Below are 15,600 nucleotides of genomic sequence, written 5' to 3'. Positions count from 1 at the left end.
TGCTCTCCAAGCAGCTGAATTTCCATTGGGTGGGAATGTGATTTCCTGATCATTCCCCACTTTCCAAGATTTCCATGCCCTGTAATATCCTCCAAAGTTACAGCAGATGGGAAGCCCCTGCAAGCACTTTCCCCTCATCTCCAACACCCTCCCTCCCTGCCCTGTGACTAGTTGCTCCAAGCTGAGCCAGAGCTGCCTGGAATGATCTGTCACTGTGATTCCTGACAGTGTCTGCACAGCCCTCCCTGTGTTACAGCTGCTGACTACACCTTGGGTTCCATAGGGGCCAGCCATATTCTGATGCCAAGGCAAAACTGTTTCTCATGACAATTTATTCAAGGGTCGCTTTTCTGATTGTGTCTCCATCTGAGTATCTGTGATTTCTATCAAAGTTCATTCCATTAACGGTGTTTATCACTCTTTGGAATCTGTTCTCTGAGTAACCAAAGCAAGAGATTGATGTTCAGTCAGAATGTTCCTTTCTGTGACCTGGCAGAATGCATTTAGATTCCTCGGAATATTCATGTTCCTTGTGTATTTTTCAGGAATGATCCAGGTTCATCCAGCATTCCCGGGACTGATCAGGCCCAGCAGCTCACTGCTCCAGGTACTGTCTGTACTCTAACTGACCGATCATTGTCCATTTCAGAGACTCCAACAGAGAGAGTGTGAATCCTGGAGAGATATTCAGGGGCAGACTGTTACATTGAGTTGAACAGTTCTCCAGCACAGAATAAAGCCCTTCGGCCCATTGAGTCTGCATCTGTTGAAAACTATCCCTACCCCCAACCTTAACCCTTCACACTTATTGCACAGATTGACGTCTTTGATAGATGAACCTTTTAACTTTCACACCATTCAATGTAAATGAGTGAAAAGCTATGGGTTTCCATTAAGGGATCTGACCAGACTCTGGATTATTGTCCGGGCAATGGAGATGGAAATCTTCTCCTCAGTCCCTGACCCTGGATGGATTCTTGGACAATAACCATTTCCGATTCCCTGAATCATCTGGCTGAGTAACTGGCTCGGCCCGGTCCTTGCTGCCTCGAGCTGTTCACGGCCAGTCTGTCTGCTGCTTCGGTATGGGTCAAGGAAAACAGTCCACTTGGGTGTCACACATCTCAAATGACTCCCAGTGGGGAACCTGAGGATCAGGTTCATGCTCTGGGGAGAAAGGTTCAATTTTCACCATGGCAAATTGTAGAATTTATATTTAATTATTAAATCTGGAATCATAAACTCAACTCTGTGATGGTGGCCATCTGAATTAATGTTATTTTTTGTCTTCAAAAAAGTTCTGGTTCACCAGTCTCCTTCAGGGAAGCAAACTTACCATCTTTACCCAATCTGCCCGACAGGTGACTTCAGATCCCCATTTCAAACCTCAGTGTGTCTTTTTAGGAGCGATTGAATGCAATGTGTCGGACTCTGACCTGCTGCCCTCTGAAATGGCCAAGCAAGTCTCTCACTTCAAGGGTGTTCAGGGATGGGCAACAAACGCTGGCCTTGCCTGTGAGACCCACGTGCCTTGCAAGGATATGAAAACTACTGAATCTGTTCTCACTCTCTTCTCAATCCCCGCATTCTCCAATGCTCCCCCCACCTCACCTCAACTCTCCACCAGCGTCCAACATTGAACATAGAACATTACAGTGCAGCACAGGCCCTTTGGCCCTCGATGTTGTGCCGACCTGTGAAACCAATCTGAAGCCCATCAAACACTATTACATTTTCATCCATATGTTTATCCAATGACCATTAAATGCTCTTCAATTTAATGAGTCTACTGCTGTTGCAGGCAGTGTTTACCACGCTTATACTACTCTCTAAGTAAATAAGTTACCTCTGACATCTGTCCGATATTGATCTCCCCTCAATTTAAAGCCATCACCATCTGAGGAAAAAGGATCTCACTGTCCACCCTATCTAACGCTCTGATTATTTTATGTTTCAAATCAGTCAGCTCTCAGCCTTCTTCTCTCTGATGGACACAGCCTCAAGTCCCTCAGCCTTTCCTTGTAAGACATTCATCCATACCAGGCAACATCCTCGTAAATCTCCTCTGCACCCGTTCCAAAGCTTCCACATCCTTTCTGTAATACGGTGACCAGATCTGCATTCAATACTCCAAGTGCAGCCACACCAGAGTTTTGTATATCTGCAGCATGACCTCATGGTTCCAAAACTCAATCCCTTCTCTAATACAAGCTAACACATCATATGCCTTCTTAGCAACTGTGTCAATCTGGGGAGCAACTTTCAGAGATCTATGTGCATGGACACCGAGAACTCTCTGCTCACCTACATTGCCAAGAATCTTACCATTAGTCCAGAATTCTGTATTCCTGTTACTCCTTCCAAAGTGAATCGCCTCACACATTAAACTCCATTTGCCACCTCTCAGCCCAGCTCTGCAGCTTATCTATGTCTCTCTTTAACCTACAACATCCTTCAACATGATCCACAACTCCACCAACCCGAGTGTCAACTCTAAATTTACGAACCCATCCATCAAATCCCTCACCCGGGTCATCCACAAACATGACCCAAAACAGATCCTTGTGTACGCCACGAGTAATTGAACTCCCAAATAAACATCTCCCAGCAACTACCACTCTCTGTCTCCTTTCAGATAGCCAATTTCTGATCCAAACAACTAAATCACCCTCAATCCCATGCCTTTGTATTTTGTGCAGTAGCCTACCATGCACAACCTTATCAAATGCCTTATTGAAATCCATATACACCAAATCAACAGCTTTCCCCACCATCCACCTGTTTGTTTACCTTCTCAAAGATCTCAATAAGGTTTGTGAGGCACGACCTACCCTTCACAAAACCGTGTTGACTATCCCTAATCAACATATTCCTTTCCAGATGATTATAAATCTTATCTCTTATAACCTTTTCCAACACATTACCCTAGTTACTCACTGGTTAATAAGTACTAGGGTTGTTCTCTACTCCCTTCTTGAACAAAGGAACAACATTTGCTCTCCTCCATCTTCTGACACCATTCCTATCGACAATGACAACATAAAGATCAAAGTGAAAGGCTCAACAATCTCCTCCCTGGCTTTCCAGAGAACCCATGGGAAATCCCATCCGACTTATCTATTTTCACATTTTCCCTAATTGCTAACATCTCCTCCTTATGACCATCAATCCCATCTCGCCTAGTAGCCTGTATCTCAGTATTTTCCTCGACAACGTTATCTTTATCTTGTGTGAATACTGAGGAAAAATATTCATTTACCGCTTCCCCTATCTCCTCTGACTCGATGTACAACTTCCCACTACAATCCTTGATTGGCCCCAGTCTTACTCTTGTCATTCTTTTATTCCTGATATCCCTATGGAAAGCCTGAGGGTTTTCCTTGATCCTATCTGACAATGATGTCTTATGTCCCCTCCTGGCTCTTCTTAGCTCTCTCTTTAGGTCTTTCCTGGCTAACTTGTCACTCTCAAGCGCTCTAACTGAGCCTTCACATCTCATCCTAACATCAGCCTTCTTCTTCCTCTTGACAAGAGATTCAACTCCCTGAGTAAACCACGGCTCCCGCGCTCAGCAACTTCCTCCCTGCCTGACAGGTACATATGTATCAAGGCTGAAAATGTGTTGCTGGTTAAAGCACCGCAGGTCAGGCAGCATCCAAGGAACAGGAAATTCGACGTTTTGGGCCAGAGCCCTTCATCAGGAATCACTCCTTTTCCTTGGATGCTGCCTGACCTGCTGTGCTTTAACCAGCAACACATTTTCAGCTCTGATCTCCAGCATCTGCAGACCTCACTTTTTACTCATATGTATCAAGGACCCACAGTAACTGTTCCTTGTAGAAGCTGCACATTTCAATTGTGCCCATCCCCTCCAGTTTCCTTGCCCATCCCATGCATCCTAAATCTTGCCTAATCACATCGTAGTTGCCTTTCCTCCAACTCATAACTCTTGTCCTGCAATATATACCCATCCCTTTCCATTGCTAAAATAAACTTAACCAATTTGTGGTCACTATCATGAAAGTGCTCACCTACCTCCAAATTGAACACCTGGCCAGGTTCATTACCCAGTACTAAATCTGACGTGGCCTCGTCCCTTGTTGGCCTGTCTGTGTACTGTGTCAGGAAACCCTCCTGTACACATTGGACAACAACTGACCCATCTAAAGTAGATGAACTATAGTATTCCTAGTCAATATTTGGAAAGTTAAAGACCCCCATAACAACTACTGTGTCACTCTTGCTCCTGTCCAGAAGCATCTTTGCTATCCTTTCCTCTACATCTCTGAACTATTTGCAGGCCTATAGAAAACTCCCGACAGAGTGACCTCACCTTTCCTGTTTCTAACCTCAGTCCATACTACCTCAGTAGAGAGTCCTCAAATGTCCTTTCAACAATCATAATACTGTCCTTGACTAACAATGCCACCGCACACCACCTCCCCCGACCTTACTATCTTCCCTGCTCTTACTGAAACATCTAAATCCTGGAACTGCAACAACCAACCATGTCCCTACTCTACCTATATCTCCAAAATGGTCACAACATCGAAGTCCCAAGTACCAACCCATGCTTCAAGTCCAATATTTCACCTGCTCCAATCACATCTCTAACTCAGAGAATGATGTGGTTTCCACTGAGCCATTGCTGATATTTAAGAACAAGCCTGTTGATGCATGGCCCCTTATCATTCCTGTTTGTGTTACAGATCAGGACAGTTTCATCCTCTATGCTGAGATTGACAGCAACAGAACAGGTAAATGGCTGCACCTTAAAGGTTTTGAGCAATTGTCTAATTGATATTCAGATTCTATAATCAAACTAAGAGAACATTTTGTCTTTGTTAAAGGTGGCAAGAGATTCACAAACAGTCTGTCAGAAGGCCGTGAGTCAACATTTGTTTCTATATTGAGAAAATGTATTGTTTGAGATCACTCCCACTCCCCCATATCTTTAAGAGCTGATTTCACTGTGGGTCTGGTTTCCTGAGGAGGAGTTGCAGTGTTGATGTTTGAAGCTGCAGTGGGAAACTGGTCAACTCATAGAATTCGTGCCTGGCCACCGTCAGAGAATCATCCCAAATGAGAACCCCCAGTTCAGTTTTAACTGACCTTGAATTCTCCCCTGATGAGGTCTTCATGATGCCAGTCTGACCCAGTACCATTCCCTCAGAAGACGTTTGTTGAAGGGTGGTCGGGTCTGATAAACGTGATTGAATTTTTAAGGAGTATTGAAGGATGGTTGATTGGGTGTTTGATATTGACCATCAATGCGGATGTTAGCAAGGTGTTTGGTGAAGTTCCACAAGGCAGACTGGTCACAGAATCAAAGGTTCATGGGATCCAGGGGAAAGTGGCGAGATTGATCCAAAGCAGGAGACATTGAGTTATTGTGAGTGGGTAGTTTTGTGACTGCGATGCTGTTCCGAGTGCCACTCAGGACTAGTTCCCTCAGTGTTCAGCTTCTATCAAAGTTTGGACATGTATGTAGGAGTCATGATTGAGAAACAAACAGACAAACTCAGCAGGTCTGGAGAAAAGAAATGGAAGAAAGCTACAACATGAAGGGACTTAGGGGCACTTGTGCACAAAACAAAGGTGCAGAAGAGATTGAGCAGGATGTTCCCTGATTTGGTGTGTGTTAACTATCAGGAGAACTTGGTCAAACCTGGATTTATATTTGTGAGAGTATTGGAGGGTGAGGGGAGACCTGACAGAAATACATAAATTTATGAGAGGCAGGGATAGGGGGGACAGTCAGTTTTTTTTCAAAGAGTGGAGATGTCATATACAAGCGTCATAAATTTAAGGTGAATGAGGAAAAATTTGAGGGTGATTTGTGAGGATAGCTTTTAACAAAGAGATGGTAGGTGTCTGGAACAGGCTACCAGGGGAGGTGCTAGAAGCAGATCTGTGAGCAACATTTAAGAGCCATTTAGACAGGTCCATGAACAACAGGAATAGAGAGGGATGGACCATGTGCTGGGAAATGGGATTAGTTTAGAATGGCATCATGGTTTGTACTGACATGGAGGACCAAAGGCCATGTTCCTGCACTGTCCTGTTCCATGTTCTGTAGTCTATGTTTAGAGAGACAGGAACCGTCAACACATCTAAAACCCAGGAGAAAGTGTGGACTGCAGATGCTGCAAATCAGAGTCAAAATGTGTGGTGCTGGAAAAGCACAGCTAGTTCGGCAGCTTCCAAGAGGCAGGAGAGTCGATGTTTCAAGTATAAACTCTTCATCAAAAATGAGTCTTCTGCTCCTCGGATGCTGCCTGACCGGCTGTGCTTTTCCAGCACCACCCTTTTTGACTTCGACATTTAAAACTCACTTGGATGAGGATTTGAATAACATGAGTCTCCAGGGCTATGGACCAGGAGCTGGGCAGTGGGATGTTCTAGAGAGCCCTTTATCAATCAACACATATACAATGGGCTGAATAGCCTCCTCTTCTTGTTCAGGAAGCCTTCCAATATAAATCAACAGAAAATGCTGGAGAAACTCAGCAGGTCTGGCAGCATCTGTGGAGAGAAACCAGAGTTAAAATTTCAAATCCAGTGATCCTTCTTCAGAACTGTCTGTAGCTGGAGGAAAATGGTATCTATGGTAAAGACAGGTGATGGAGGAGGGGAAAAGGAGTGAGCAGATAGGGGGAGATGGAGCCCAGAGGTAGTGAATGGAAGTCAGATCATCAAAAGGATGCCAGGGAGAATGAAAAGCTGATAGTGGAGACAATAAGTTGGTGAAAATGGTTTGGCTGTGCTGAAAACAACTCATGTCATGACAGGGCCTGAGGTGTGAGGATGGATAAAGCACATGGAATGATGTGTTCTGGCTGTAAAAGTATTTAGAACTCAATACTGAGGCCAGGAAGCTGCAGGGTGCCCATGTGGAGAATGAGATGCTGTTCTTCCACCTTGCACTGAGCACCGCTGGAGTGCTGTGGAAATGGTGGTTAATGATCCTCTGGATGTGGATGTGGGTGGGATGATAGATGAGGGCAAGGCAAGGGAAGGGAAGTGATGAGGGCAGAAATGCAGGAGATGGGTTGGACACGGCTGAGGGCCTTGTCAACCGTGGTGATGGAGAATCCTTGGTTGAGGATAAAGCTTGACATTTCGGAGGACCCCTGTGCAGAATGTGGCCCCATCAGACAGATGCGGTGGGCTTGGAGAAACTGGGAGAATGGAACAGAGTCTTTACAGGAAGCAGGGTGTGAGGATGGGGAGTCAAGGTAACTGTGGGAGTCAGTGAGTTTGGAATGAATATTGGTGGCCAGCCTATCCCCAGAAATAGAAACAGAGATGTCAAGGAAGGGAAGGGAGGTGTCAGAGATCAGGTGAAGGTGAGAACAGGGTGGATATTGGAAGTGAAATTGATCACTTTTTCCAATTCTGGATGAGAGAGGGAAGCAGCACTGATGATGTCATCGACATACAGGAGAAAGAGTTGTGGGAGTGGCCTGAGGAGGCCTGGAATGAGGAATGTTCCACTTGCCCCACAATGAGAGAGGCATAACTGGGGCCCAGGTGGGTACGTGTGACCACACCAATGAAGAGGAGGTGGCTGGAGCTCACTAACCAATAATTCTGACACTGACATAAAGTGGCAAAAGAATCATGGATGTAGTTGGGAAGGGCTGGACAAGGGGCGGAAAAATTGAGTGAAGGTCAGCAGAGATAAGTTCCCTCAGGCAGGAAGAAGCAGGAACCCTGGGTCTGCCTGGGCAGTCCAGCTATAGATTTTGGGAAGAAGGCAGAAGTGGGCAAGTCAGGATTGTGGGAATGTGAGCTTGGAGGCTATGGGGGTGGTGGGGAGATGCTGGATCAGATGAACTTTGTAACTGTTGTGGACACAACAGCCTGACACCAGTCAGTTTGGGGGACATAGGGGTGAATGGTGGAGGGCAGAGAAATAAAATGATCCATGTAATGTTAGCAGTTCTCGATGGACAGGTAAAATCTCCGGTGTGAGATGATTGATGATCATTTCAATCCGTTCAACCACAACACTGATTACTCTTCAAGTCACTTGTCTGTATCTTGCCTTCTTATCAGGAGTAGCTTCCTTGTTCCTTGTTACATTCAGTGTTAACTCTCTCCTGTATCCCAGGAACAGATCCTTGATGTTGTGTTGACTCCTTCTTCTCAGGGATGGCTAATGAACATGTTGCTTTTAATTCCTTGATAACAGTTTCTCCTTGTCCCTTTTATCTCAGTACCACTGCATTTCAGAAAAAAGTCATTGTTGATTCGTTTAAGCTCTGAATCATTACTAAAGTTCTGAAGTTTACATTCTCACAGCCCCTCATTATTCTAAACTCCAGGGGAAACAAACCCAGCCTGTCCTCCCTCTCCTCATGAGACAACCTCCTTCTCAAACTCAGAAACTTCCTTTGAGCCAGCACCAATATCCTTCATTATGTACAGCATTTGAGATGTGATCTCAGAACTGCCTTGTATATCTAAAATAACATGTTTATGTTTATATCCAATTCCTCTTTTATTCAAGGATAGCATTTTATTAACCTTCCTGATTCCATGGTGTAAGAATGTACCTCCCTTTGTGACCTGATTCCCACCACAGGTTAGAATTCTGCAGTGGTTCTCCATTCACATATTTCTCTACTTTTTCCCTGTGTTTAGTGTGTCTGCCCTGCCCAATGTCTGTACTCTGTGATCAATACAGGCGAATCCAACTCTCCTGTTCAGTGCTTTAACCAGATGATGACATCATGATCACATTGTGGTTTGTGGCAGCTTGCAGTAAGAAATTAGTTGACTGCAAACATAAAAATAGAGCATCATCTGCTGTAAGGGGTTATTCAGTGCCCTGAGATCATGAAAAGTTAGGCGTAAATGCATTTATTTTCATTCTGGTAATGAGAAATGCAACAACCAGTTTGTGAAGAGTAATGTCCCACAAACAGCACTGTGTTCAATCAGTTAGCCTGTGTATTTTCATGATGTAGCCTGAGGGATGAGTGATGGTGAGGACACAATGATCTGGGTTGAGGGATGAGTGACAAGGACACGGTAGAGAGCTCCTCTGTTCTTCATTGAAGTAATGCATGTGGAATTGTTCACCTCCACCTGAGAGAGCAGGCCAGTGCAACCTTGAACATCTGAGCCACAAGATAACACTTTAGACATTGCAGCGCTCCATTCGAACTGCTCCGAAGTCTCAGCATTGATCTTACGTTGTAATCACTGGAATGGGGAATTGAACCCACAGCCTTCTAACTCCGAGGGGTATGTGGTGTCCACTGAGCTGTTGCTGATACCTAACAACACACCTACCAATAAATATCCCCTTATCATTCCTGTTTGTGTTACAGATCAGGACAGTTCCAGCTTCTGTGCCAAGATTGACAGCAACAGAACAGGGAAATGGCCGTACGTTGGTGGTTTTGAGCTTTTGTCTAGATCTGAGATGAGATGAGTGACTGGTGTGGACAGAACAGCCTGAGAGTATTCAGTTCAGTGGGAGAGAGGAGTGAATGGAGGAGGGCAGAGAAATACAAAGACCAGTGTCAGTTCTCAATGAACGAGACAAGTGCGGCTTAAAGGCCAGAGGGAGGGGTCCAGGTGGAGGAAGAGAGTTGGAGGTGGGTGAAGGGGTCTGTGGGATGGACAGAGGACTCCTGTCCAAAGAAATGGGCACTGAGGCAAAGGCAACGGAAGAAGAGATCAACATCATGTCGTGTCTGAACTTCAGTGAGGTGGGAGTGCAAAGTGATTAAAACTGAGACCTTTGCTGAGTACAGAACATTCAGCATCGGAGAAGGGATAGTGAATGTCCAACAAGAGGTGGAGGCAGGAGAATGGGGAGAGACAAGTGGGACAGTGGGTGGAGGAAGGTTCTAGAGGGGTGGGGGTACATGGTATCGGGTGAATGAGCCGGAGAATTAAGTCGAACTGGGGCTCAGGACAGCTTTGAGACAGTTGAAGGGGTGCTGATGGAGAGAGAGGTCAAGAGTGTGTACATGATGGCACATAGCACTGAGGGTGGGTCTCTGGATGTGGTGAGAGCAGCTGTCTGAGGAGAGAGCTGTGATCCTGGGTGGATTCAAAACACAAAGGACGAAACTCATTCACTGTTTATGTCAACGAATGACCCCATCCCGTCCCATCAACCCCTCTCATCCCAATAGCCTCAGTGCTAACACAAGCCTTTGGCCTTATCGAGAGGAGTGGGGACAAGGTAGGAGAGCAGAACTGAGCCAGAACCAGATCAGTTATGGTCTTAATGAATTGTGGAGAAAACTCAATGGGCCATAGGGCTTGCCCCTGCTGTGAAGTACGATGTACATATCTTCTTGAAATTGAAGCAGATGAGGTTCAAAGTTACTGGCTGTGTGGTTTGGGAATTGGCTTTGGGCCAGGAAGCAGAGCGCTGTGGTCTGTGGTTTTATTTCAGACAGGAGGGAAGTGTGCAGCGCTGGTGATATAACTCTCTTCTTGATCTTTGTGAGTGATCTGCACTCAGGGATACAGGACAAACTCCAATGTTTGCAGATGACACAAAATTCAAAACCCAGTGAAGAGTGAGGAAAGTGCTGACAGGCTCTGGGGCATATAGGCTGGTGAAATGGCTAGCCAAATGAAAGTTAACACTGGGAAGAGTGAAGTGACACATCATGATAGGAAGAACAAAGAGAGGTGTGATAAATGGTGTAATTTTACAATGGTTACAGGAACAGAAAGTTAGCAGAAATGCACATTGAGAAGTCTTTGAAGCTTGGAGGTTTAATGAAATGCATTAAAATAGGCAAAAGAAATGTTTGTTTTTATTGAATGCCAAATGGAGTAGAAAAGCAAGGATGGACATTTCCAAAACATCAGTTTGAGCCCAGCTGCAGACACATGACCAATTCTGTGCACTATCCTTTAAGGAAGATGTTTTTGTACAAAGCAGATGAATCGAATGGTTCCAGAGAAGAGAGACTTCAGTTCTTTGGAGGAACTGGTATTGTCTTTACAACAGAGAAGATTCAGGGGAGATTTGATTGGGCTGTGCCAATTCAAGAAGAGTCTTTCGAAAGCAAGTCATGAGCAACTGTTTCCAAAGGCAGGACAGTCAGTTAGTAAATGGATCCAGGTAAAGGTGGTGATGAAAGAACCAGAGGTCACATGACAGACTCAATGCAGCAGACCCAGGAAAGGACACGGGGTGTGTGACTAATTTCAATAGCTTTTTCAAAGGGCCAGCCCAGGCACAGGGGGCTGAGTGGTCTCCTCCTGTTATGTATAATGCAGTACAACGGGAAGACAATATTTCCTGTTTTGCTGCCACACTGGAGTGGCATTCCATAAGACACACGTGTGACATAACAGAGTTAACTCTGATCTGTACCTGTCAGAGACTGGAACAGTTACTTTGATTAGATTACTTACAGTGTGGAAACAGGCCTTTCGGCCCACCCAGTCCACACCGACCCTCCAAAGAGCAACTCACCCAGATCCATTCCCCTTTATTTACCCCTTCACCAAACACTATAAGCAATTTATCATGGCCAATTCGCTACCCTGCACATCTTTGGACTGTGGGAGGACATTGGAGCACCTGGAGGAAACCCATGCACACACAGGGAGAATGTGCAAATTCCATACAGACAGTTGCCCGAGGTGGGAATTGAACCCAAATCCCTGGTGTTGTGAGGCAGCAGTGCTGACCACTGTACCACTGTGGCACCCCTTAATCGCTCCGAGTCTCAGAACGATTTGTATTTAACAAGGTGATTGTGAATCGAAACATTATAAAACATCCTGCAAGCTGCAGTAGTTGGTTAATGAATTGAAGAAGTCCCAAACACACACAAAAAATGAAATGATTTCAAAAATATAGAGGCAAAAGCTTTTGAAGTTTGTGTCTTTGGAAGAACAGGGAATGTGTCTAAACACTGTTCAGTTTCCTGACCGTGAAGATGCAGTCACTGCATTCCTGTTTGTTACTGCAGTTACATGGGATCACCACCAGCTCCAAGTTCCCTTCCAAGCCACCCACTCTGTACTGACATGGAAATATATTGTCGTTCGCTCACTGTCACTGGGTCACACTCCTGGAATTCCCTCCCCAGTGGCATTGTGGGTCTCCCAACATTTACACCGACTGATGATGAAAGCAAGGACTTTTTGCTGCCTTGTGGAGAGCTTTGTTGTCAAACAGTCACTGCCATAGTTTCTGGAAGGTTGAGCTGTCTCAGCTGATCCAGTGTTGGATCTCTTCCCCAATGGGCATTGAGAAGCAGAGTGCCCTCGTGGTCACCTATGGGCTGGACTGAGACTGGCACTGATGGGCAGAGCCAGTGATGTCAGCCCTGGGCAACCTTTTGACGGAGGTGCTCCCAAGCTATCGAGAGTGCTTAATGTATCCCGGAGTCTTAGCATGTACAAGAGGTAGAATATTGAACTGACCAGTGATTTGTGTTTTGGTTTGGCAACACTCAAGCATTGGCCAAGTCCCTTGTTTGCAGCATTGAAGAGATCAAGGGTGGCTTGCTAGTCGGGTGCAGAATGTGAAAACAACAGTGATGTTATCAGTGCGTACTGCATCTTATGTTGGTCTGTTGTGGTCATTTTATCATTGGCATGGATGAGACTGAGGTTGAAGAGATTTCTGTCTGGGCCGTGTTTAATCCTGAAACCAGAAGTCAAAGCTGCTGTTTGGTAGATTATAGATAATATGGAGCTATCACACAGTGTTGCTTTACCTTGGTCATATTCCTTGAAGACATCCGTTCCTGAAGATGTCAAGTCATCCCAAAGCAATTGCAGAATTTGGAAGAAGTTTCTGGACATTCCAAATTTTAAGAATATGATTCATCAAGTGATTTACTGAGTCATCTGCTGTGATCAGGTTGAGAAATGTAATACAGAGTTCCTGGTGTTGTTTTTGACATTTCACTTGGATTTGTCTGACAACAAAGGCCATGTTGGTGATTCTATTGGAAGGTTTAAAGCTGTAGTGTGTCTTTGGAAGGATTCCCACAGCCACAGGAAGTAGGAGAGTCAGGAGAATGTGTATCAGGACGTTCTCCACTAAGGACAAGATGCTCCACCATTCAAGAGGATCATGTTTGAGCTTGTAGTTCAATACCACTTTCCTGCACTATCCCTTTACCCCTCAATGTTTTTAATGCCGGGAAACTATCAATCTCATTCATGAACATACTCAATGGTTAAGCTTCCACAGCTCTTTGATGAGAGAATTCCCAAGATTAACTGCTTCGAAACAACAAATTCCCCCTCATCTCAGTTCCAACCACCTATCCCTCATTCTGAGACTGTATTCCCTGGTTCAAGACAGTGTATGACACTCACTCTGTAACAAGTGAATCTTTTTGTTGATATGGAAATCCAATCCGTTCACCACATTCCAGGTGGGATCTCACCAAAGATCGATATAATTGCAGTGAGATGTCAGGAATTAAGGGAGGGCCACACCAGGAGTGAAGGAAGGCCTAAACCAGGAGTGAGGGAAAGCCTGAACCAAGAGTGAGGAAAGGCCTGCAGCAGGAGGGAGTAAGCTACCCTAGATCTCTTCAATGCTTCTAAGGGTTGTACCATTTACTGTATACTTCCCTCTTGCATTAGACCTTATGCATCACCACATGTCTCTCAAAATTAAATTACAACAGCCATTTCTGTGCCCAAGTTGACAGCCTTTATATGTCCTGCTGTATCCTCTGGCAATCTTCCTCACGATCCAAAGCTCCCTCAATCTTTGTGTCATCTGCAAACTTACTAATCATCCCACTTACAATATTCTCCAAAATATTTATAAGTGTTGTGAACTAACAGGGGTCCCAACACTGACTCCTGTGGATCACCAATGGTCACAGATTTCCAGTCAGAAAAACACCCTTCCACCACTACTCTCTGTCTTCTATGACTAAGTCAATTCTGCATCCATCTTACCACCTCTCCGCAGATCCATGTGGCTTCAATTTCAGTATCAGCCTGTCATGAAAATCTTTGTCAAAGGCCTTACGAAAGTCCATGTGGACAATATCTATCACCCTGTCATTGTCAATCATGAAACTTGCTCAAAAGGCTGAATCAAGTTTCTGTGACATGACCTTCCTGCACAAAACCATGTTGCCTCGTGTTAATAAGAAGATATTTTTTTCAAATTGAGTATAGCCAGTCATTAAGAATCTACTCCAATATTTTCCCTACCACGGACGTAAGGCTCACCAGCCTGTAAGTTCCTGTATTATCCCTGTTGCCCTCAAACAAAGGAACAATGGTGGCTCTTCTCCAGTGCTCTGGGACCTGTCCTGTGACTAAACAGAATCCAAGGATTCTGTACAAGCTCCCAACAATTTGCTTCCTCACCTCGATGAGTCAGAGGAGGCAAATCTCTGTGTCTTTAAAATAAAATATCTGTTTCTGTACCCTCCATTTACCAAAGTAAATGGAAAATCATCCTGTACAATGTTTCTAAATGCATATTTGCTGCAGTGCAATCTTTGAGACTGGCTGCTGCTTTCCATCACTTCCTGATGACATTGGCTTCCTCTTTGAGCATGTGGCACCTTGTAGCCCTGTATAAATCTGCTCACTGACAGCCCCTCCCATTCTTCAACAATTACTGTACCTTACAGCAGTGCCCTTTTGTGGGACTGGAGTCACATGTCGGCCAGACCAGGTATGCAATGGGATGCATTGAAGAAGGAAATAAGGAGAGTACAGGGCTAAAGGGTGGGACCAACAAATCCAGTGAACCTTGAATACTGAGGAATACACAGCATTGGATGAAGGGAAAAGGGAGGCTTATGGCAGATACTGAGAATTCAAAACAGGAGCAATTTCTGGAGGATTATAAAATGTGCAAGTGGGAACTTAAAGTGGAGATTCAGAGTGCTTAAAGGAAATATGAAAGTATACTGACAGGTAATATAAAGAAACATTCAAAATATTTAAAGGAATATTCATGGTAAAAAGACAACAAAAACCATGGTTGTAATTGAAACTTGAACCCAGAAGATGTATGTCAGGCTGTAATTGACAGCTTTATGTTGCTGTTCAGGTGTGAGAGGGATGATTTTGGTGTAGAAATCAGGGAGATAGTCTGTGACAAGGTTAAAGAAATGAACATCGAGAGGAATTGCTGAGTGGTATGGACGGCAAAAAGTAGATAAATCTCCAGGGCAGGATGAAATGTATCTCAGGTTGTTGAGTGAGGCAGGGGAGAAAATAGCAGGGGTTTTGGAAATAATTTTCCATTCCTCTCCGGCTGCAGGAGAGGTGCTGGAGGACAGGAGGACAGCCAGTGTGGTACCTCAAGAAGGGAACAAGGGATAAACCAGGAAACTTCAGGCTAGTCAGTCTTAACTTAGTGTCAAAATGTGTGGCAGATCAGGTTATTGAACGGCTTATGCCCAAAACATCGACCGTCCTGCTCCTCAGATGCTGCCTGACCTGCTGTGCTTTTCCAGTGCCACACTGTTCAACTCTGACTCTCCAGCATGTGCAGTTCCCACTTTCTCTCAGTCTATACTCAGTGGTGTGGAAACTGTTCGAGGTAATTCTGAGGGACGGAATGGATCTGCATTTGGAGAGACAGGGATCAATCATGAACATGGATTTGCT

At 44.8% G+C, this 15,600-nt stretch overlaps 1 protein-coding gene across 3 annotated transcripts in view; it reads left to right on the top strand.

Annotated features, from left to right (window-relative positions):
• The window catches only part of LOC132826572 (uncharacterized), a 74,608-nt gene that overhangs the window by 53,819 nt on the left and 5,189 nt on the right, over positions 1 to 15,600 (top strand). For 2 of the 3 annotated variants that reach the window (XM_060842539.1, XM_060842532.1), the window contains exons 6-8: positions 546 to 607; positions 4,710 to 4,757; positions 4,851 to 4,886. In XM_060842539.1, coding sequence (XP_060698522.1) covers positions 546 to 607; positions 4,710 to 4,757; positions 4,851 to 4,886 — 146 coding nt within the window. Of the gene's footprint in view, positions 1 to 545; positions 608 to 4,709; positions 4,758 to 4,850; positions 4,887 to 15,600 lie in introns of those variants that run through there. The other variant, XR_009645892.1, reaches the window with a different exon arrangement.

The sequence above is a fragment of the Hemiscyllium ocellatum genome, chromosome 2 (assembly GCF_020745735.1).
Source record: "Hemiscyllium ocellatum isolate sHemOce1 chromosome 2, sHemOce1.pat.X.cur, whole genome shotgun sequence".
Classification (NCBI taxonomy): Eukaryota; Metazoa; Chordata; class Chondrichthyes; order Orectolobiformes; family Hemiscylliidae; genus Hemiscyllium; species Hemiscyllium ocellatum.
This window is presented reverse-complemented; position numbering and strand designations above follow the sequence as displayed.